Below are 21,484 nucleotides of genomic sequence, written 5' to 3'. Positions count from 1 at the left end.
CGTGTGCCGCAACTACTGAGCCCACGTGCTGCAACTACTGAAGCCTGCACACCTAGAGCCCATGCTCCACAACAGGAGAAGCCACCACAATGAGAAGCCTGCGCACTGTGAGGAAGAGTAGCCTCCTCTCGCCGCAACTAGAGAAAGCCCACATGCAGCAACGAAGACCCAACAGAGCCAAAAAAAAAAAAAGGAAAAAAAAGAAAAGAGACTATCTTTGACATGGCACTGAGATGGATCAGAATTCAAATATCATGTGAATTATCATCAACATCTTGGAACCAGCTGAAGTCACTGAAATTTTTATGTTTTAAAACACATGTATATATGGGCTTCCCTGATGGCACAGTGGTTGAGAGTCTGCCTGCCGATGCAGGGGACACAGGTTCGTGCCCCGGTCTGGGAGGATCCCACATGCCGCGGAGCGGCTGGGCCCGTGAGCCATGGCCTCTGAGCCTGTGCATCCGGAGCCTGTGCTCCGCAACGGGAGAGGCCACAACAGTGAGAGGCCCGCGTACCGCAAAAAAAAATAAAAATAAAAATAATAAATAAATAAAAATAAAAAACATGTATAGGGCTTCCCTGGTGACGCAGTGGTTGAGAATCTGCCTTCTAATACAGGGGACATGGGTTCGAGCCCTGGTCTGGGAAGATCCCATGTGCCGCGGAGCAACTAGGCCCGTGAGCCACAACTACTGAGCCTGCGCATCTAGAGCCTGTGCTCCACAACATGAGAGGCCGCGATAGTGAGAGGCCCGTGCACCGTGATGAAGAGTGGCCCCCGCTTGCCACAACTAGAGAAAGCCCTCACACAGAAACGAAGACCCAACACAGCCAAAAATAAATAAATAAAATTTAAAAACATGTATAGGATTTACTTTGAAATGCATTAAAATATAAAATGTATAGATGGGTAGATATGTGATAAAGCAAATATAGCAAAATGTTGATTGTAGAATCTGGGTGGTGGTTCTATAGAAGTTCACCATCCACTTCTTTCAACTTTTCTGTGTGTTTGACGTTTTCATAATAAAATGCCAGCAAAAGATACGTACAGAGTCTTGACCGTACAGTCAAGCTATAATCTTGATATTTTGTCTTTGGAAATCATTTTTTTTTCAAAATAAATATATGAAGGAATGCGGTGACTTAAAAAGAAAGTATCTTCTAATGCCCATTTCCTTGATGACTGACTCTTCCACACTTTAAGAAGCTCTGTAGAAGTTGGAGTTTCTTGAGTCAAAGTTCAGAAGCCCAAGATTAATAACAGTCACAATCACAGTAGGACAAATGGGTGTTTAGATTAGCAATCACCATTCTAGATGCTTCACATTTAATCCTCACAAAACTCTTTGGGATACAGAGTATCATTAGCCCCATTTTACAGTTGAGGAAACATTGGCATAGAGAGAGAATAAGTAACTCACTCAGAGTCACAGAGCTAGTAAGTGGTGGGTTAGTAACACTGAGTATTTGATTCTGTCAGATAACTAACCCCAAACTAAGCTTAATGGGAGGTGGAGAGCGGTTATCAGTGGAATTCATATTTGTTTGGGTTTTTTTTTTGCTATTGCTTGTTTGCGCTCTGAGTTACATAAAGGATGTCCTCTTGTGATCAGAAGCAAGCTCATCTATGCCGGCCATCACTGTTAAAAGGACAGTCTTAAAAATGTGCAGAATTATCATTGTGATCATTGTTAAATCCAGCTATCCACTCCTACCTCTGCTGACTTCTCCTGTGGACATTATGGTGTATTCCATTCATTCTAAATATGACATTGAATAATTAGAGGACTATATTTTTCTAACAAAATTGTTTTCTGAAAACCTTTTATAGGGAAAGCAGAGAATATGAAAGCCTATCTAAAGAGTGCAGAAGGCTATTTTGTCCTGAATAAAAGCACTACGATTGGAAGGCATGAAAATTCAGACCTTGTTTTAGAGGTAAGACCTCTTCCTAGCCAGTCCCCGTCCCTCCCTACCCCTCACACCACCAAAAGTCCTTACTGTTCTGTGGACTCCAGTCTCTTGTAAAGCACAGCCTCTGGCTAACAGTCCCAGCCTTCCTCGGTGTGCCACCAATAACCAATCCCGGCATGTGCTGGGTCTCCCTGGCACATGTGGTAAGAATGAGCACAGTGCAAAGTGCGATGGGCCCTGTGTCCTTTGCTGACTGTGTGTGCAGTGTCCCACCCTGATGGCGCGGTTTGGAAGGTGGGCGTAGAGCTGATGCTTGACCTTCACCTGCTCCGCGTCTGGCAGCCACGGCCACCTGAAGTGCCCAGCTTGAGCAATGGCCTCTCGCCCTTTCCAGAGCTTCTGGAGACTATGGGCCCCTCAGAGCCCTCCCGTGCCCCCGTACCTCCAAGTAGTAAATCAGGGTAAGCCCTGCGCATGGCCTCAGTGCTCTCTCACTTCATTTCATTCCATTCTCTGAATTAGCTGTGGCTTGGTCCACAGTCCCAGCTCATTGACAGCCAAGGAAGTTGGAAGAAATTGTAAGTAAGGAATTATACAAACAGTGGCTTTGAGCCTTTTAACATTTTGAAAGGAATTAAAATATTGAAGCAGAAAGAGAAATGCAATGGAATCCCTTTAGGACTGTGAAAGGCAGACCACTCTCAGACTTCACTCAACAGATTTTTTTCAACTTTATTTTGAAATAATTATAGATGCACAAATAGTAGAGGGAATGGCACGAAGCATGTGTGGAGTCCTGTGCCATTTTACCACGTGTGGATTTGGGTGTGGCCCTCAGGATATAGGAGTATTCCATCATCAGACATGTCCCTTGTGATGCTCCTTTTATACTCACAATTCCTCCTCCCACCATCGTCCCCACGCTCCGAAAACCACTAATCTGTTCTCCGTCTCTATAATTTTCATCATGTATGTATGACCTTTGTGATTGATTTTTTTTTTTAGTCAGTGTAGTGCCCTTGACATCCATTTAGGTTATTAGCTTGTTCTTTTATTGCTGAGTAATAGTCCACGGTATGGACGTATCACCTATGTTTAACCATTCACTTTTTGAAGGACATTTTGTTTCCATTTGGGGCTATTACAAATAAATGTACTATAAACATTTGTGTACAGGTTTTTGTGTGAACATAAGTTTTTATTTCTCTGTGATAAATGCTCAGGAGTATGATTGCATGGATTAACATATGTGTTTATATATATTCGGTTTGTAAAGAAACTGCCAGTCTTATCCAGCGTTGCTGTACCATTTTTCATTTCCACCAGCAATGTATGAGACACATCCTCACCAGCAATTAGCATAAACACTGTTTTTCATTTTAGCTGTTTTAGTAAGTGTGTAGTAGTATCTCATCATAGTCTTAACTTGCATTTTCCAAATCGATAGTGATGTTAAATGTCTTTTCATGTATGTGTTTGCCTTCTGCATATCCTCTTCAGTGAAATATCTCTTCATATCTTTTAAGTGTCTCTAATGGAATTGTTTAGTTTTTTACCATTGAGTTTTGAGAATTCTTTATGTATTTTAGATATGAGTCCCTTGTCAGATAGATGGTTTGCAAATATTTTCTCCCATCCGTAGCTTGTCTTCTCATTCTCTTAGCAGAGTATTTCACAGAGCAAAAGCTTTAACTCTTGATGAAGTCCAGGTAGTTATTTTTTCTTTTATAGATCATGCTTTTAGTGTCATGTCTAAGAACATGCCACAACGTCCCTGACCCTGAGGATTTTCTCTTATGTTTTCTTCTAAGTGTTTTATAGTTTTATGTTTAAATCTATGAACCATTTTGGGTTCACTGTCGTTTATGATGTGAGATTTAGGTCAAAGTTCATTTTTCTTGCATGTGGATATTTAGTTGTTCCAGAACCATTTGTTGAAAAGACTATCCTTTCTCCATTGAATTGCTTTTGCAAGTTTGTCAAAAATAATCTGGCCATACTTTCTATGGGGGCTACTTCTTAGTTCCCTATTATGTTTCATGGATCTATTTGTCATAATGGATCTACCATTATGAGATAGCCTTGATTACTGTCGCTATGTAAGTCTTAAATCAGGTAGTGTGATTCCTCCCACTTTTCTTTAAAGAAATTTTTTAACCTATTCTAGTTGCTTTGCCTTTCCATTTACATTTTAGTGTAAGCCTGTCTGTATACACAAAATATCATGCTGTAATTTTGATTGGAATTGTGTTTTATCCTATATATCAATGTGAGAATAATTGATATACTCCTACATTGTCTTCCAATTCATGAACATGGTATATTTCTCCATTTATTCAGTGTCTCTCATGAGTGTTTTGTAGTTTTCAGCATACGAGTCCTGAACATGTTTTGTTAGATTTACACTTAAGTATATCTCTCTTTTTTTTTTGAGTGGTTGTAAATGGTATTATATTTTTAATTTTGGTGTCCACATGTTCATTGACAGTATATAGAAATACAGTTGATTTTTGTATGCTTCTTGGTATCTTGCAACCTTAACTGCACTTTCTTATATAAGGGCTTTTGTAGATTTCTTGGGATTTTATACATAAACAATCATGTCATCTGCAAATAAGAACAATTTTATTGCTTCTTTCAGAAAAGGAGATCTGAATGCTTTTAATCTTCTTTTCCTTGCTTTATTTCCCTGGTTAAGACTTCCAGGACTCTGCTGAACAAGAGCAGTGTATAAATCCTTATATTCGCTTGTTCCTGACCTTAGGGGAAAGCAGTTACTCTTTCACCATTAAGTAGGAGGTTAGCTGTAGGGTTTTTATACATGTTCTTACCAAGTGAGAAATTTCCCCCTTTATTCCTAGTTTTCTGAGAATGTTTATTGTAAACGCAACAGATTTAAAGATAACTCCATGAACCTCCCCGTGAGATTCTCCTCCATGATATGGTCTCCCTTCAAGGACACAGAACATCTGTTCAGTGTGCAAAGTGGGAGGAAAAAGAAGAAGAAGAACTGTAGTTTCTTCTTTATCCTAACAAGGCATAGATTTGGGGTCGTTTTATTTCCTGTCTGGCTAAAGTAGAGACAGAGATCTCTGTTTTAAACCTGACTATGATATTAGAAAACTGTAGTAATTTTTAAAAGCACAGGCTTTGGAGATAGACAGACCTGGGTTTGAATCTCATTAGGCTACTTTGTGGCTGAGTGACTTCAACCAAATTACTTAATCACTCTGAGCTCCTTTTCCCTGTCTGTAAACCTCTAACCTCACAGGGTTATTCTGAGGATTAAGTGAGAAATGCATATAAAGAGCCTGGCATGTGGTGCTCAGTGAATGACACAATGATCATTATTATGGTCTCCTAAAACAGAGACTGAGAAGAATCCTCAGAGGTGCACAGGGTTGAGATGAGGATCCACTGACATTAATAAGCCATTTGGAAAAGGGAACTAATGAGGACAGTTATTAACTAGACAGAAATTGAGTTGCATTCATTGTATATAAATAATTGACTGCTTACTGCTCCTCGGACTTAGCTTAAGAAATACGTCACTAGGCTTCCCTGGTGGCGAAGTGGTTGAGAGTCCGCCTGCCGATACAAGGGACACGGGTTCGTGCCCCGGTCCGGGAATATCCCACATGCCGCGGAGCAGCTGGGCCCATGAGCCATGGCCGCTGAGCCAGCGTGTCCGGAGCCTGAGCTCCGCAACGGGAGAGGCCACAACAGTGAGAGGCCCGTGTACCGCAAAAAAAAAAAAAAAAAAAAAAAAAATTCAGGGATTTATATTACTAAAAATCATCCTTGCAATTACCAGAGGTTACATCTAGCAAATAAAAAAGATAGTTTGTTTTATTTGCCTGGATCAATCCTAAAGAATAGGCAGTCATGCTTCTAAAGATTTCTACTCATCAGCAAGGTTGACATGTTGTTTTGACTATTGGTATCGTAGTATTTCAACATCATTTACTCTTTCCGATAATGGAAGGTAGTTACATGCTTCTTGTTTTTAAAAATTGGGAGAAAGGAAAATATAAGGAAGAAAATAAAAGTCACTTGTAATCATTTGGCTCAGGGAAAAATCAATATTGATATTTGCAGGGTTTTACCCTCCAGACTTTTTTCTGTATCCTGTAAGGAGTTTGGTTCCGTAAGGCAGTAGGAAGCCTGTTTATAGCCAGGCTAGTGAGAAGTGTTTATAGTCAACAGTGATAACTGTTGCTATCACTCATTCATTGCACAGTATTTACCCAGAGCCTCAGCACCGAGCCAAGTCTAGGGGTACAGTGATGGCAGAACTGGACATGGTCCCTGACAACAGGAAGCTGCCAGGAGAGAGAGAAATAAGTCAAATGATCCCACAAAGGTGTGACTAATTCCATTCCAACATTGGGGCTGTAAAGGAAAGGAATATGGAAGACAAGGAGGACTTAACAAGGCAAAAGTAGAAGGGAATGGCATGTGCAAAGGCCCTGGGGTGGAAGAGCATATTGTGAACCCAAGGGACTGAGAGAAAACCAGGGCGTCCAGAAGTCAGAGTGGGAAGGAGGAGGGCTAAGGGACAAGTAGGCCTCCTTCATGTCACCATAAGGGTTTTGATCTTTATCTGAAAAGCAGTGGGAAGAAGGCTTGAAGGATTGTAAACAAGGGGGAGATCTGCCAGTGAACATCCCGGCTGCTGTGTGCAGACGAGCCATCAGGAGCTCTATTCACAATCTCCCCTCTCCCATTTTACACGGCTCAAAAGCCTCAGCCTTGCTCATTTCACAGCTAAACCTTGCAAGTTATAATTTATATGATTTGATGTGCCTTGTAAACTGTATTTTTTAGAGTTGGATGTGGCTGTTATTTAAACTCTGCTGAGAAAGGGACTCAGTTCTTCCAGAGTGAAGAAACACCAAAGCCAGTGGTTGTTGGATTTTTCGTATGTTTAAGAGTGGTTGTTCAACATGAACTCCTAGGCATTCTGACCCAGTGGGTTTGGGGTAAGGCCCAGGAATCTTCACATTTATATGCTCCTCAGGTTCAGGTGGGGGGAATTAAGTCCCGTGGAGTTGGCACCAGGACCACACTTTGAGAACCCCACCATCAGTTCTCCCTCCCTCTCCCTTCTTGATCAGCAGAACTCCTGCTTGTGTGTGTGTGTGTGTGTGTGTGTGTATTCTTTCAATAAACTTTGTTTTGAGGAAAAGAGAAGCGAAGGGTAAACAATGAAGGGCTGACTGACCCTACCCCCTCCCCAGGGACTCCCCCAGTCCCACCCTGGGGAAGTCCCAGGATCCCTAGAAGACTGAGCTCTAGGACAGCCCAAGTCAGTGCAGGGCTGCAGCTAGGAAGGTGGAGATGGAAGAGAAAAAGAAAGAACAGACATGACAGGGGGATGAAATGCTGGTGTCCACACCTCACCCTCGGTGGTCAGTGTCCTGCCAGGCATCTCCTTTCTCATGGGTTTAGCCATCTCTCCAGCCTGTGTCAGCCCTTCTCGCGTGGGATCTGAGGGTCGTGAAGCCAGACTGATCTCATACACATACCCCAGATCCCATCCAGCCAGATGACTCTCGTCCCTTTTCCTGGCCCCTGTCAGTTCTGGGCTGCCTCTCAGGAAAGAACCAGAGCCTACACCATAATCTTGTTTATTATTATTAAACAAGGCTGCTGGGATTCTCCTATTATTTGCATAATTTCACGGACATGCAGGTATGTCTGCTCTGTCAAAGGACACACACAGCTGTAGCTCTGATGGGCATGGCCAAATTTCCCACCAGAGGTTTCCGGATGTGGTGTCCTGCCAGCAGTGGACGCCCGTCTCCCACTCCCTCCCCAGCCTAGGGTGCTGACCCCCCATTGGATCTTCACTGATCTACGGGGTGAAGTATGGTACCTGTGTCATTTTAATTCACGTTTCTCTTATTCTAAGCGAACACCTGCATTTTGAGACATAAGGTGACAGGTGGACTCTCTGTGGGGAAATCCACGGAATGAAACAGGCCTGGGAGGGTGCACTTGCTGGCTCCCCATCTGCATCACGCTTGTCCTCCTGCCTGGGTCGTGCTCCCATCCTCCCCCCTCACCCCCACCTCACCCCTGGCTTCTCCCCAAGTGCTCCTTGCTCTGGTGGTTCACCTGTTAGGTCTCACCAGTCCTCAGGGAATGTTTTGTCCCCTGTTTGGGAACTGGCGGCTGATTTCATTGGTCAGTACCCAGCACAACAATTGATGGGACTAGTTTCTCACCAGCAGATGGAGGGCTTCCAAGAGGAAAAAGTTCAGAGGAAAGGGCTAGATCGTGATCTCATTTTTCTCATTTTTTTTAATTGTGGTAAGATATGCATAACATAAAATTTACCATCTTAACCACTTTTATTAAGTGTGCAGTTCAGTGGCATTAAATACATTCACACTGTTGTGCAGCCATCACCCCCATCCATCTCCAGAACTCTTTGAATCTTGCAGAACTGAAACTGCACCCATGAAACAACAACTCCCCTTGTCCCCCCATCCCAGCCCCCAGCAACCACCATTCTGCTTTCTGTCTCTATGACCTTGGCTACTCTGGGTATCTCATATAAGTAGAATCATAACAGTATTTGTCTTTTCATGACTGGCTTCTTTCACTGAGTATAATATCCTTTCACTGAGTATAATGTCCATGTTCATCCATGCTGTAGCATGTGTCCGAATTTCCTTCCTTTTTTAAGGCTGAATAATATTCCATTGTGTGGATTCACCACATTTTGTTTATTCATTCATCTACTGATGGACACTTGGGTTGTTTCCACCTTTTGGCTGTTGCAAACAATGCTATGAACATGGGTGTATAAATATCTCGTCAAGGCCCTGCTTTCAGTTCTTTGGGATATATACCCAAAAGTAGACTTGCTGGATCATATGATAATTTTATTTTTAATTGTTTCAGTAACTGCCATGCTGTTTTCCATAGTGGCTGCACCAAGTTACATTCTCACAACAGGGCACAAGGGTTCCACTTTCCCTGCGTCCTCACCAACACTTGTTATTTCCCTTTTTTTTTTATAGTAGCCATTCTGATGGATGTGAGATGAAAGAAAGATCATAATCTTTTGAATAGCATACATAATACAAACAGCTACAGCATACATTTATGGACTACTTACTGTATCTCACATGGCTTTATACATCATCTATGTATGTTCTGTATATATATTTATAGAATTATATCCACAAAACAAATCCTGTGTGGGTGAGAACTACTATTATCGTTATTATCCTCATTTGATGACATGGACATGGGACTCAGAAAGGTTAAGGAACTGGCCCAAATCACACAGCTAGTCGGGGGAGGTGGGGCTGAGTTTCAGACTGAGCTGACTCAAGCTTCTAAAAACAGAAGCTTCACTTTTTGAGTGTAAATTTAGCTTTGGGAACATCTATTATCTAAATTGGAAATTCTCAGTTAACTGAGATAACAAGATAATTGACTAAGCTAGGGAAATTCCACCCTGTGGAATGGAGAATGGGGGTTGTCAGTGAAATGTGAGATCAATGTTCTCGTGATCCTCATTCATGCAACAGACTGAGGTGGTGCCATCTAGGGGGGGATTTGGGTAAAGAGGAAACGTTGACCTGGTGCTTTCCCAGGAAGAGGAGCATTGGGGCTGTTAAGTGGGGGCACAGCAAGAAACACCACTTATCTCTCCAATCCAGCCAGAGTAAGTTCTCTGCTTATAAGGACTGGTGGAGTTCAATTAGTCCCACCTGGATAACCCAGGATAGTCTCCCACTTTTTAAAAAATTTTTTAAAAGTTTTTGGCTGGGTTTGGTCTTCGTTGCTGAGCACAGGCTTTCTCTAGTTGCAGCGAGCGAGGGTTACTCTTTGTTGCGGTGCACAGGCTTCTCATTGCAGTAGCTTCTCTTGTTGTGGAGCACGGGCTCTAGGCATGCAGATTCAGTAGTTGTGGCACGTGGGCTCAGTAGTTGTGGCTCGTGGGCTCTTGAGCGCAAGCTCAGTAGTTGTGGCACGCGGGCTTCGTTGCTCCATGGCATGTGGGATCTTCCCGGACCAGGGCTCGAACCCGTGTCCCCTGCATTGGCAGGCGGATTCTTAACCACTGCAACACCAGGGAAGTCCTTAGTCTCCCTCTTTTAAGAGCACTGATTAGTAACCTTGACATCGGCACAGTCCCTTTGGCCACCTCATGGAGCATATTCCCAGGTTCTGGGGGTCGGGGCATGGGCATCTTTGGGAGACCATTCTGCCCACCACATTAATACTACCACCTGACTGGACCGTTGCTTTGGGACTGGTCTGAGAGCTTTCTGGAAGTATCAGTAGGATCAATGCCACAGGCCATGGAGAAAGATGGCTGGATGAGCTGGCAGGTGATAATACCGTTACCAAGAGGGCAGGAAGCAGGACTGGTTGAGTGAGCACCTCAACATCCCGGAAGCAGCCAGGTAGTTTGGGGCCTGGAGATGAACCAGGGGTTGGAAATACACACCTGCGAATCCAGGGGGTGGTACAGTGGCCCCAGCCCATGGACAGAGTGTGGAGGAAACGGACATCTGCGGGGAGAGGAGCCCGGCGTGGAGACCTGGAAGCAGTCAGAGAGGTGAGGGAGCCAGAGAGCTGCTGCCAGGCTGAGGGTATTCATCACAGAGACAGCTTGCTTTGTGCCAGGTACTGTTCTGGGCACTCTCGAGTGTATTAACTCATTTCATCCTTAGGAGGTTAGTGTTGTTTGCCCCACATTACAGATGAGGGTGTTGAGGCACAGATAGGCCGAGTATCCTGCCTGAGGTCACAGAGGGAGGCTGGGGCACTGGGCACCACGCTCGGGCAGTCTGATTTCAGGACCAGCCTCTCCTGAGGCCTTGCCGGTCCACAGGGCTCTCCCGGGGAGACCGGGGAGGAAGGATCCAGCTGACGGGGAAGCAGAGAAGCTTCTTCTTTCCTTCCAATCCCAGACCCGTCGTCTCACCAGCGCCTGGCCGTTTCCTCATATCCTTATTCTTTTGAAAACCCCATTTTTTTTTTTACTATTTCTGCACTACATCCCTTTCTGGAGGCAGTGGGGGGATGGGGCTGGGGGATGGGATAGCCTAGAACCAAAAGGTTAAAAGAAATAGATAAAACACACACACACACACACACACAAGTTAATTTCAAAAATGTTATCCCACTCCTTAGAACATGTCACCAAGCAGTACCTTTTGTCAATCCTATGAAGCCCAGCTTATCAAACTCATTTTTGCTGCTCAGGGAGCAACCAAAGAGAAGCAAAGAACCATGCCCCAGGCTGCACAGCTGGAAGGTAGCAGAGGTGGGACTTGAACTCAAGGCTTTCTAACTCCAGAGCCCATCCTCTTGCTCATAATAGAGAACATTTCCCATTTGCCCTATGTTCTCTTCTAAGTGCTTTAGTATGTATTATATCATTTATACGTCACCAGTAGCTTATAAGACTGTCCTTTTGTTACCTTACAGATGAGGAAGCTGAGGTATCACTTGCCCAAGGTCACCCTGCTAGGAAGTAGGAGAGCTGGGCTCGAGCCCAGTCTAATAACCACCACGTTGCCCTGCTCCCCCAACCCCTGAACCACCAGGCCACGTGCCTCTCTCTGACAACTGTGTCACATGTCACAGGGAGGCCGAGAGCCCGAGGAGGCCCCCAAGGGCAATGGCAGTGGGTTGAGGACCCAGCGGGAGAGGAACCTCTTGAAGCCATTTGACAATAAAGGAAAGGAAGGGGGAAGGGGCGGTGTTTCCAGGCCGAGGGGGTGGTGAGCACGTTCACAGGTTAGACGGAAGTTACACTGTCAAGGTGAGGATGCAGAAGAGGAGATGGTTGAGGAGAGGGACCAGACCAGGGTGGGATGAAGGCAGGACCACCCGGAGGCCCTTGGCAGCTAAGAGAAGCCTTGAAGTTCCCATCTAGGAGCTTCTCCAAGCCTGGGAAGTCCAGGTCCTGGCAGGGAGCTGAAGGCACATTCACAGGGGTGTGGAGTGATGGAGGGGAGTTTCCTGAAGGGACTCCACAGGGAGTGGGCAGGGCTCAGAGAAACCACAAAGGGTAGTGCAGGGCCCAGAGCTAGTATGAGTGAGGACTGTTCCCACCCCCAGAGCTGAGGGGTGAGGGGCAGGGGCATTTCCTGGGACCCGGAGACCCCGAGGGCTGGGTAGAGTCCTCTGAGGGAAGCTGTGTGGCCCCAGAGAATGGAAGCCAGGGGAGTAAGTACCCCAAGCTCTCTCCTCCCTGCTCTGATCTCTAACCCCCCCATTGGCCAAACCCAACCAGAAACCAGACACAAGGAGCCCATCAGCCCATGGATGTAGCCGCACAGGTGGGCCTGCTGGGCAGAGGGCGCCGTGTAAAGGGATGGAGGAGGGTCGGGAGAAGCAGACGGAGGATGCAGGCAGGTGCAGGAGGTGAAGACCTAGGAGGCTGTTGTCAAAGTAGAATGAAAAGCCTGAGAGCAGGGACCTGCTGGCTGGGGGGCCCAAAGGGCACTGGGCCAGCCTCAGGACAGAAGTGTGAGGGTGGCAGGAGGGTTTGGGGGCCGGGATGGGCTTGAAGGAGCTGGTGAGCTTGAACAGGGCCCAGGCTGGTTGAGCATAGGGCATTACCCCTAGGGAGCAAACAGGGAGCAAAGGCTACGTGACTCAAGGAGAGGACGAGACAGAGGATAAGGAAGGCCGGGAGTGGGAGGTTATGGTCTGAGATGGGGCTTCCCAGTGCCAGGTGATGCAAGGTTGAAACCTAGCTCCAAAGGACGGTTCCAGGTACACGTCGAACCTAAGTGACAATGTCAGTGAACCTCAGGGCAATGTCATAACTAAGTCAGCTTCCCGAGGAGGCTTCCTTAAAGCACAGGGGTCATCAGAGCAGATGGTCATTGTTAATAGAAGTTGAAACGTCTCAATATTTTATGGACTCACTATATACTTTTTAAAGACATTTTCAATGCAGGAGCCTTAAAAAATGCACTTGTTTTGTATATTAGGTCCTGCCTGTCTCCTCTCTCATTATTAAATCACTCTCTACTCTGAAAATCACAGGGTACAAATCAAAGGTACACGTTTTGGAATTAGACTTGGGTTCAAACCCTGACATTGCCCTGGGCCAGCATCCTGATGTTGAGTGAGTCCCTTCATCTTAGCCATTTTTTAAATCGTGGTAAAATACCTATAAAGTTTACCGTCTTAACCACTTTTAAGTGTACAGATCAGTACTTGTAAGTTATTCACATTGTTGTGCAACCAGCCTCAGAATTTTTCATCTTGCAAAACTGAAACTGTACCCATTAAACAACAATTCCCCGTTTCCCCTTCCCCAGCTCCTGGCAACCCCCGTTCTATTTTGTTTCTATGAGCTTGACTACTTTATGTACCTCACATAGTGGAATCATACAAAATTTGCTTTTTTGTGACACTTATTTCACATCATGTCCTCACAGTTCATCCATGTTGTAGCATGTGTCAGAATTTCCTTCCTCCTACACTGAATACTATTCCACTGTATGGATGGACCACATTTTGCTTATCCAATCATCAGTCAGTGGGCACTTGGGTGGCTTCCACCTTTTGGCAATTGTGAATAATGCTACTATAAACATGAGTGTACAAATAACTCTTTAAGTTCCTGTTTTCAATTCTTTGGGGTATATACCCGGAAGTGGACTTGCTGGATCATATGATAATTTTATTCTAAATTGTTTGAGAAGCCGCTCTACTGTTTTCCATATCAGCTGCACCATTTTACATTCTCAGCGGTACATAAGTGTTCCCCTACTCTACATCCTTGCCAACACTTGTTATTTTCTGTTGCTGTTTGTTTGTTTTTGATAGTAGCCATCCTAATGGGTATGAGGTGGTATCTCACTGTGGTTTTGATTTGAATTTCCCTAATGACTAGTAATGTTGAGCATCTTTTTATATGCTTGTTGGACATTTATATATCTTCTTTGGAGAAATGTCTATTCCAGTTCTATGCCCATATTTGATCAAGTTATTTGGGGGTTCTTTTTTGTTGTTGTTGTTGAGTTATAGATCTCTATATATTCTTCATATTAACCCTTTTTCAGATTTGTGATTTGCAACTATTTTCTCCCATTCTCTAGATGGCCTTTCACCCTATTTATTGTGTCCTTTGATTCACAGAAGTTTTAATTTTTGATATAGTTGAATTTATCTATTTTTACTTTTGCTGCCTATGCTTTTGGTATCATAGCCAAAAATGCATTGCCAAATCCAATGTCATAAAGCTTTCCTCCTGTGCTTTCCTCTAAAAGTTTTATAATTTTAGACTCTGTTTAAGTCTTTGATCCACTTTGAGTTAATTTTTATACATGGTGTAAGGTAAGAGTTCAACTTAATTCTTTTGCAGTCTTTCCCAGCATCATTTGTTGAAAATACTGTTCTTTCCCCATTGAATAATCTTGGCACCCTTGTCAAAAATCATTGGACCATATATGCAAACTTTTATTTCTGTGCTCTCTATTCTATTCTATTGGCCTATGTGCCTGACCTTATGTCAGTATCACACTGTTTTGATTACTGTACCTTTGTATGCAGTAAGTTTTGAAATCAGGAAGTGTGAGACCTCCAGCTTTGCTTTTCTTTCTCAAGAGTATTTTGGCTATTTGGAGTCCACTGAGATTCCATATGAATTTTAGGATGGATTTTTCTATTTCTGCCAAAACTGCTGTTGGGATTTTGAATCTGTAGATCCTGCTGTGTAGTAATGACATCTTAACAATATTAAGTCTTCCAACCCACGAATACAAGGTGTCTTTCCATTTATTTGTGTCTTTAATTTCTTTCAGCAGCACTTTGTAGTTTTCAGTGTACACATCTTTTACCACCTTGGTTAAATTTATCCCAAAATATGTTATTCATTTTGATGCTATTGTAAATGAAATTATTTTCTTAACTTCCTTTTCAGATTGTTCATTGTGAGCATATAGAAACACAACTGATGTTTGTGTGTTGATTTTGTGTCCTACGATTTTGCTAGTGAATGGTATTTTTTAGTTCTAAGAGGGTTGTGGTTTTTCATGGACTCTTTAGGATTTTGTACATGTAAGATCATGTTGCCTGTGAACAGAGATAATTTGACTTCTTCCTTTCGAATTTGGATGTCTTTATTTCTTTTTCTTGCCTAATTGCTCTGGCTAGGACTTCCAGTACTTTGTTGAATAGAAGTGGCAAAAGCAGGTATCCTTATCTTATTCTTGAAATTAGAGGAAAAGCTTTCAGTCTTTCACCTTTGAGTATGATGCTACCTGTGGGCCTTTCATATTTGACCTTTATTATGTTGAGGTAATTTCCCTCTATTCCCTGTTTGTTGAGTGCTTTTATCATGAAAGAGTGTTGCATTTTGTCAAATGCTTTTTGTACGTCCATCGAGATGATCATTTTTTTCCTTCTTTCTGTTAATGTGATGTATTACGTGGATTAATTTTCATATGTTGAACCATCAAGTCTGCATTCCAAGAATAAATGCCACTTGGTCATAGTGTATGATCCTTTTAACGTGCTGTTGAATTCGGTTTCCTCCTGTTTGGTTGAGGACTGTGGCGTCAGTGTTCACAAGAGATACTGGTCTGTGGTTGTCCTGTCGTGTCCTTGTCTGGGTTTGGGATCAGGTGATGCTGTCCTCTCACTTCACCTTTTGAGTCTCAGCTTCTTCATCTCTAAGATGGAGATAACAATAGAGTCCCTGTTTAGGGCTGTCATGCAGATTAAATGGTAAAAATGCACACAAAATGCTTCAGCAGGGCCCTGTTCACAGGAAGCCCTCAAAATATGTTAGAGGAGGATAAGGATAATAATAAAAATAATAATAAATAAATAACAGTTCATCTCATAGTGGGACAGCTCAGTAGGCTGGGGCTTATAGACTCAGTCTGTATTAGCAGCAGGGCGTCTGTCCAGCAGCAGCATTTAGCAATTTTCCAAGTAAAGGGAGCGAGTGATATTATAGGGCCGAACTAGGAAGCTGTCTCCTGGCCTAACATGTGGTAGAGGCTCACCCAACTTTGTGGAGTCATTGAAAACTTCCTGCTTGCTTTGAGTTCTTAATAATGGCCTGACAGTTTTTGAGGAACTGAACGCAGTGAAGCCTGGCAAGAGACAAACAAAATGTCACAGACAGAATTTCTCTCATTCGTGGGTTATCAAAGGTTCAAAGGACACAAAGATCAATGGCAATGGTGATGAAGATGATGTGGGTGACATTTTCCAAAGAGCTAATGTGTTTTCATTTTTTTTAATACTTTATTTTTTTGAACAGTTTTAGGTTTACAGGAATTTTAGCAGAGAATACAGAGAGTTCCCATATATCCACCCCTCCAATACACACAGTTTCCCCTATTATTAACCTCATGCATTAGTGCAGTACATTCGTTACAACTGATGAACCAATATTGATATGCTATTATTAACTAAGTCCATAGGTTACATTAGGGTTCACTCTTTGCGTTGTACGTTCTTTCGTTTTGACAAATGTATAGTGACAAGTATCCACCATTACAGTATCATAAAAAATATTTTCACTGCCCTGAAATCCCCTGTGCCCCTCCTCTTCATCCTGAGCCCCAGAGCCCCTGTGCCCCTGGCAAGCACTGATCTTTTACTCTCCTTATAGTTTTACTTTTTCCAGAATTTCATACACGTGGAATCATACGGTATGTAACCTTTTCAGACTAGGTTCTTTCACTAAGCAATATGCATTTAAGATTCCTCCATGTCTTTTTTGTTATTTGATAACTCATTTATTTTTATCACTAGTATTTCATTGTATGGATGTACCACAATTTGTCTATCCATTTACCTTTTAAAGGACATCTTGGTTGCTTCCAGTTTTGGGCAGTTATGAATAAAGATGCTGTAAGCATGTATCCAAAATAAATGAGTCTTCATGGATATAGAGAACAGACTGTGGTTGCCAAGGGGGAGGGGGTTGAGGGAGAGACGGAGTGGGGGGTTGAGGTTAGCAGATGTGAGCTGTTACATCCAGGATGGAGAAACAACAAGGTCCTACTGTAGAGCACAGGGAACTATATTCAATATCCTGTGATAAACCATAATGGAAAAGAATATTTTAAAAAGAATGTATATATATGTATAACTGAATCACTTTGCTGTACAGCAGAAATTAATACAACATTGTAAATCGACTACATTTCAATAAAATAAATAAATAAACAATATAAATGAGTCTTAAAAATCAACAATAAGAAACCAAACAACCCAACTTAAAAATGGGCAAAAGAGCTCAACAGACACCTCACCAGAGAAAATCTACAGATGTCAAATAAGCATATGAAAAGATGTTAAACATCATATATCATTAAGGAATTTCAAATAAGCATGAAATATCTCTTCATTTATTTAGACTACTTTGATTTCTTTCATCAATATTTTGTAGTTTTCTTCATATACCTCTTCATATAGCTAAGTATTTTGTTAGATTTATTCCTAAGTACTTCATTTTTTTTTTTTTGGTGCTAAAGTAAATGGTGTTGTGTTTTTAATTTCATATTCCACTTGTTCATTGTTGGTATATAGGAAAGCAATTGACTTTTGTATATTAATCATGTATTCTGCCACCTGGGTACAATTGCTCATTAGTTCCAGGAGGGCTTTCTGTCGGTTCTTTGGGATTTTCTGCATAGACAATCATGCCATCTGCAAAATGGGCAAAAGATCTGAACAAACACCTCACCAAAGAAGATTTCTTTTTCCTTCCCAATCTATCTTTTATTCTCTTTTCTTGCCTTGTTGCATTAGCTAGGACATACAGTACAATGTTGAAAATGAGTGGTGAAAGGGGACATCTTCACCTTATTCCTGATCTTAATTGGAAAGTTTCTAGGTTCTCACCATTAAATATGACGTTAGCTTTAGGGTTTTTATAGATGTACTTTATCAGGTTGAGGAAGTTCCCCTCCATCCCTAATTGGCCAAGAGTTGTTGTGGTGGTTTGGTGGTTTGTTAGTTTATCATGGATGGTGTTTAATTTTGTCAAATGCTCTTTTTGCATCTACTGTTATGATAATGCGATTTCTCTTCTCTGCGCTGTTGATGTGATGGATTACATTAATTGATTTCCAAATGTTGAACCAGCCTTGCATACCTGGAATAAATCCCACTTGACTGTGGTGTAGAAGTCTTTTTATACATCACTGGATTCAATTTGCTAATATTTTGTTGAGGATTTTGCATCTATGTTCATGGGAGGTATTGGTCTGCAATTTGCCTGTTTTGCAATATCTTTATCTGGTTTTGCTATTAGAATAAGCTTGGCCTCACAGAATGAGCTGGGAAGTGTTCTCTCTTCTTCTATTTTCTGGAAGAGATTATTTAGAACTGATATCATTCTTTCCTTAATGTTTGATAGAATTGACCAGTGAACCCATCCAGGCCTGGTGCTTTCCATTTTGGAAGGTTATTCATTATTGATTCAAATTCTTTACTAGATATGAGTCTATTCAGAGTATTTATTTCTCCTTGTGTGAGTTTCAGTAGATTGTGTCTTTCAAGGAAATGGTCCACTTCATTAACTTATAAAATCTGTGGGCATAGAATTATTCATAATATTCCTTTATTATCCCTTCAGTGTCCATGAGATCAGTAGTGATGCCATCGCTTTCATTTCTGATTTGAGTAATTTGTATCTTCTCTCTTTTTTTCTTGGTTATCCTGCTAGAGGTTTGTCAATTTTATTGATCTTTACAAAAAAAAAAAAAAAAAACCAAACAGCTCTTTATTTTGCTGACTTTTCTCTATTGTTTTCCTGCTTTTTATTTCATTCATTGCTTCTTTTCTTGTGCTTGTGGTAGGCTTATATTGCTCTTCTTTCTCTAGTTTCATAAGGTGGAAGCTTAGATCTTTTCAAATGTATGCCTTCAATGCCATAAACTTCCCTCCAAGCACTGCTTTCACTGCATCTTGCAAATTTTCATAGGTTGTATTTTCATTTTCATTTAGCTCAAGATAAATTTTTATTTCCCATGAGACTCCCTCCTTGACCCATCTGTTATTTAGAGGTGTGTTGTTTAATCTCCAAATATTTGGGGATTTTCCAGCTGTCTTTCTGGTATTGGTTTCTAGCCTAATTCCATTGTGTTCTGAAAACGTACTTTGCATAATTTCTATCCTTTTACATTTGTTGAGGTATATTTTGTGGCCTGGAATGTGGTCTGCTTCATGAATGTTCCATGGGAGCTTGAGAAGGATGTGTGTTTTGTTGCTGTGGGATGAAGCTGTGTGGTTGCCAGTTAGATCCAGATGATGGTAGTGCTGTTCAGTTGAACTTCATTCTTCCTAATTTTCTGCCTGGTGGGTCTGCCCGTCACTGACAGAGGGCTGTTGAGGTCTCCAGCTACCATGATGGATTCATCTGCTTCTCCTTGCAGTTCTATCAGTTTTTGCCTTCCATACTTTGATGCTCTATTGTTGGGTACATACAATGAAGGACTGTTATGTCTGCTTGGAGAATCGACCCCTTTATCACTATGTATCGCCTCTCTTTATCCCTGATAACTTTCCTTCCTCTGAAGTTGGCTCTGCCTGAAATTAATAGAGCTACTCCTGCTTTCTTCTTGTGTTTCAGTATTTTAAGTGCCAAAGTGTTTGGTAGGAATTTGAAAAGTGGGTAAAGGCACAGTCATTTGAATCAGGCAAACCTGGGAACAAGCCAAGCGAGTCAAAGTGGCTGGCTGTGGGCACACTTAATCGTTCTATGCCTCAGTTTCCTCATCTAAGAAATGAGTAACTATCGGACCTACTGTACAGCACAGGGAACTATATTCAATATCTTGCAGTAACCTGTGATGGAAAAGAATCTGAAAAAGAATAGATATTATATATATGTATAACTGAATCACTTTGCTGTACACCTGAAACTAACACAACATTGTAAATCAACTAGACTTCAATAAAAAATAAATTTTTTTGAAATGAGGAAGTATCCCTTTGAATTATTGTGAAGATGAAACGGGATAATGCAGTAAAGCACAAATTTCCTGGCATTTGTGTAATTACACATAATGTGTCATTAATATATTCTACTAATATATGCAGTTATATTATTATCTATTCATATACTATAAGCTATTATTAATATAAGCTATAGGTTATAATTATATTGTGGGACATTAGTATAGATTTCTAAGTCCAAGTACTCTCTATGAAAGTTGGGTGAGGCACTCTGAGAAGAGTGACTTAGAAAATAGTTGCAAAGTCTCAGGCTGGAGTGGATGGCTCATAGGCAGTGTCCTGAGAAGACAGAGGACTTCGCACGTGCCCTGCAGACCATAGTCCAGGGCGCCGGGGCCAGGGGGGGATGTGATATTTCCTCCTTGGTGCTGAGTTTTGCTCATTCTTCTTATTAAAGTGGTTACACAGGAGGTTTCTGACGCCACTGACAAATCACTGTCTGGGGTCTCTCTCTTTTGAGGGAAATGTGGTCACACCAGGGCCCCTATTGAAAAATAGATCATCTTTGGTTAGATAAATTCTGATTAGCTTTTAAGAAGCAACAGTAAGAATTAAGCACATGGGAAAAACCTTCATTGTACACCAAGGCTTTTAAAAGGTAGTTATAAAACTATGTTTCGTGGTGTGAGCTCAATTGTGTTTAAACTTTTTAAAAAGATTGTAAGCATAGAGAAAAGACTGGAAGGATGTGAACCACCGTGTTCTCGGTGCCTGCCTCTGGGGGATGGGAGTCTAAGTGATTTTATGTCTTCTTTGTGTTTTTCTCTAGTTCTCATTTTCTGCATTATTACAAAAAACATGTTATTTTAAAAATGAATAGAACAAACAACAATTATTACAAAACCTCCCCTTAACTTTAACACTTGCAGTAAATGGACAGTTGTCACTTGCCAACTGACCTTTCTGGTTTGTGTTGGGCCATTTCTGCTGTCTTGCCACTCGGGACAACCAAAAGGATACTGGCATGGGATCAGAGAACTATCAAGTGGCCATTCCTGGCCAATTCCCCCCGAGTTCCCTCTTGCCTCTGTGTTGCCTGACGCCCTACCCCAAAACTGGGCATCTATTCTGGGTCTGCTGTCAGGGTCTGGTGACCCTCCACTCACTAGCTGTGTGGCCTTAGGCAAGTCACTTAACCTCTCTGACCCTCAGCATCCTCCTCTTAAAATGAGGATTGCAGTGACTGTCCAGCCAGATGAAGTGGTTAGCACATTGGGGCCCCCAGTGTCAGTGGCACTAGTTATTCCTTGTTATTCCTGTTATTGCTGGCTCTGACTGTCCCCCTTCTGCATTTCAGTCTGCAGACGTCGACAACCATCACGCACTCATTGAATATAATGAGGCCGAAAGCAGCTTTGTTCTCCACGACTTCAATTCCTGCAACGGCACGTTCGTCAATGAGTGCCACATTCAGAACGTGGCTGTGAAGCTCCTACCCGGAGACATCCTGAGGTTTGGGTCCAGAGGGCTGACCTACGAACTGGTCATCGAAAACCCAGCCTCGGTGAGTCCAGGCCCCTGCGGGGGTGGGGTGGGGTGGGGTGCAGAGGTGCCGTGTTGTGTCACCTTCTGTGCAGCCTAGGGCTCG

At 42.4% G+C, this 21,484-nt stretch overlaps 1 protein-coding gene across 1 annotated transcript in view; it reads left to right on the top strand.

Moving 5' to 3' along the window:
• Positions 1 to 1,841: 1,841 nt before the first annotated feature.
• LOC308610199 (forkhead-associated domain-containing protein 1-like) overlaps positions 1,842 to 21,484 on the top strand; it is an 87,919-nt gene continuing 68,276 nt past the window's right edge. The window contains exons 1-2 of the mRNA XM_081259432.1: positions 1,842 to 1,944; positions 21,194 to 21,400. Coding sequence (XP_081115558.1) covers positions 1,852 to 1,944; positions 21,194 to 21,400 — 300 coding nt within the window. The 5' untranslated portion in view covers positions 1,842 to 1,851. The remainder of the gene's footprint in view (positions 1,945 to 21,193; positions 21,401 to 21,484) is intronic.

This window comes from Mesoplodon bidens (genome assembly GCF_964165515.1).
Source record: "Mesoplodon bidens genome assembly, contig: HAP1_SCAFFOLD_116, whole genome shotgun sequence".
NCBI lineage: Eukaryota > Metazoa > Chordata > Mammalia > Artiodactyla > Ziphiidae > Mesoplodon > Mesoplodon bidens.
The sequence above is the reverse complement of the archived record's forward strand: the minus strand, read 5'-3'. Positions and strand labels throughout refer to the sequence as shown.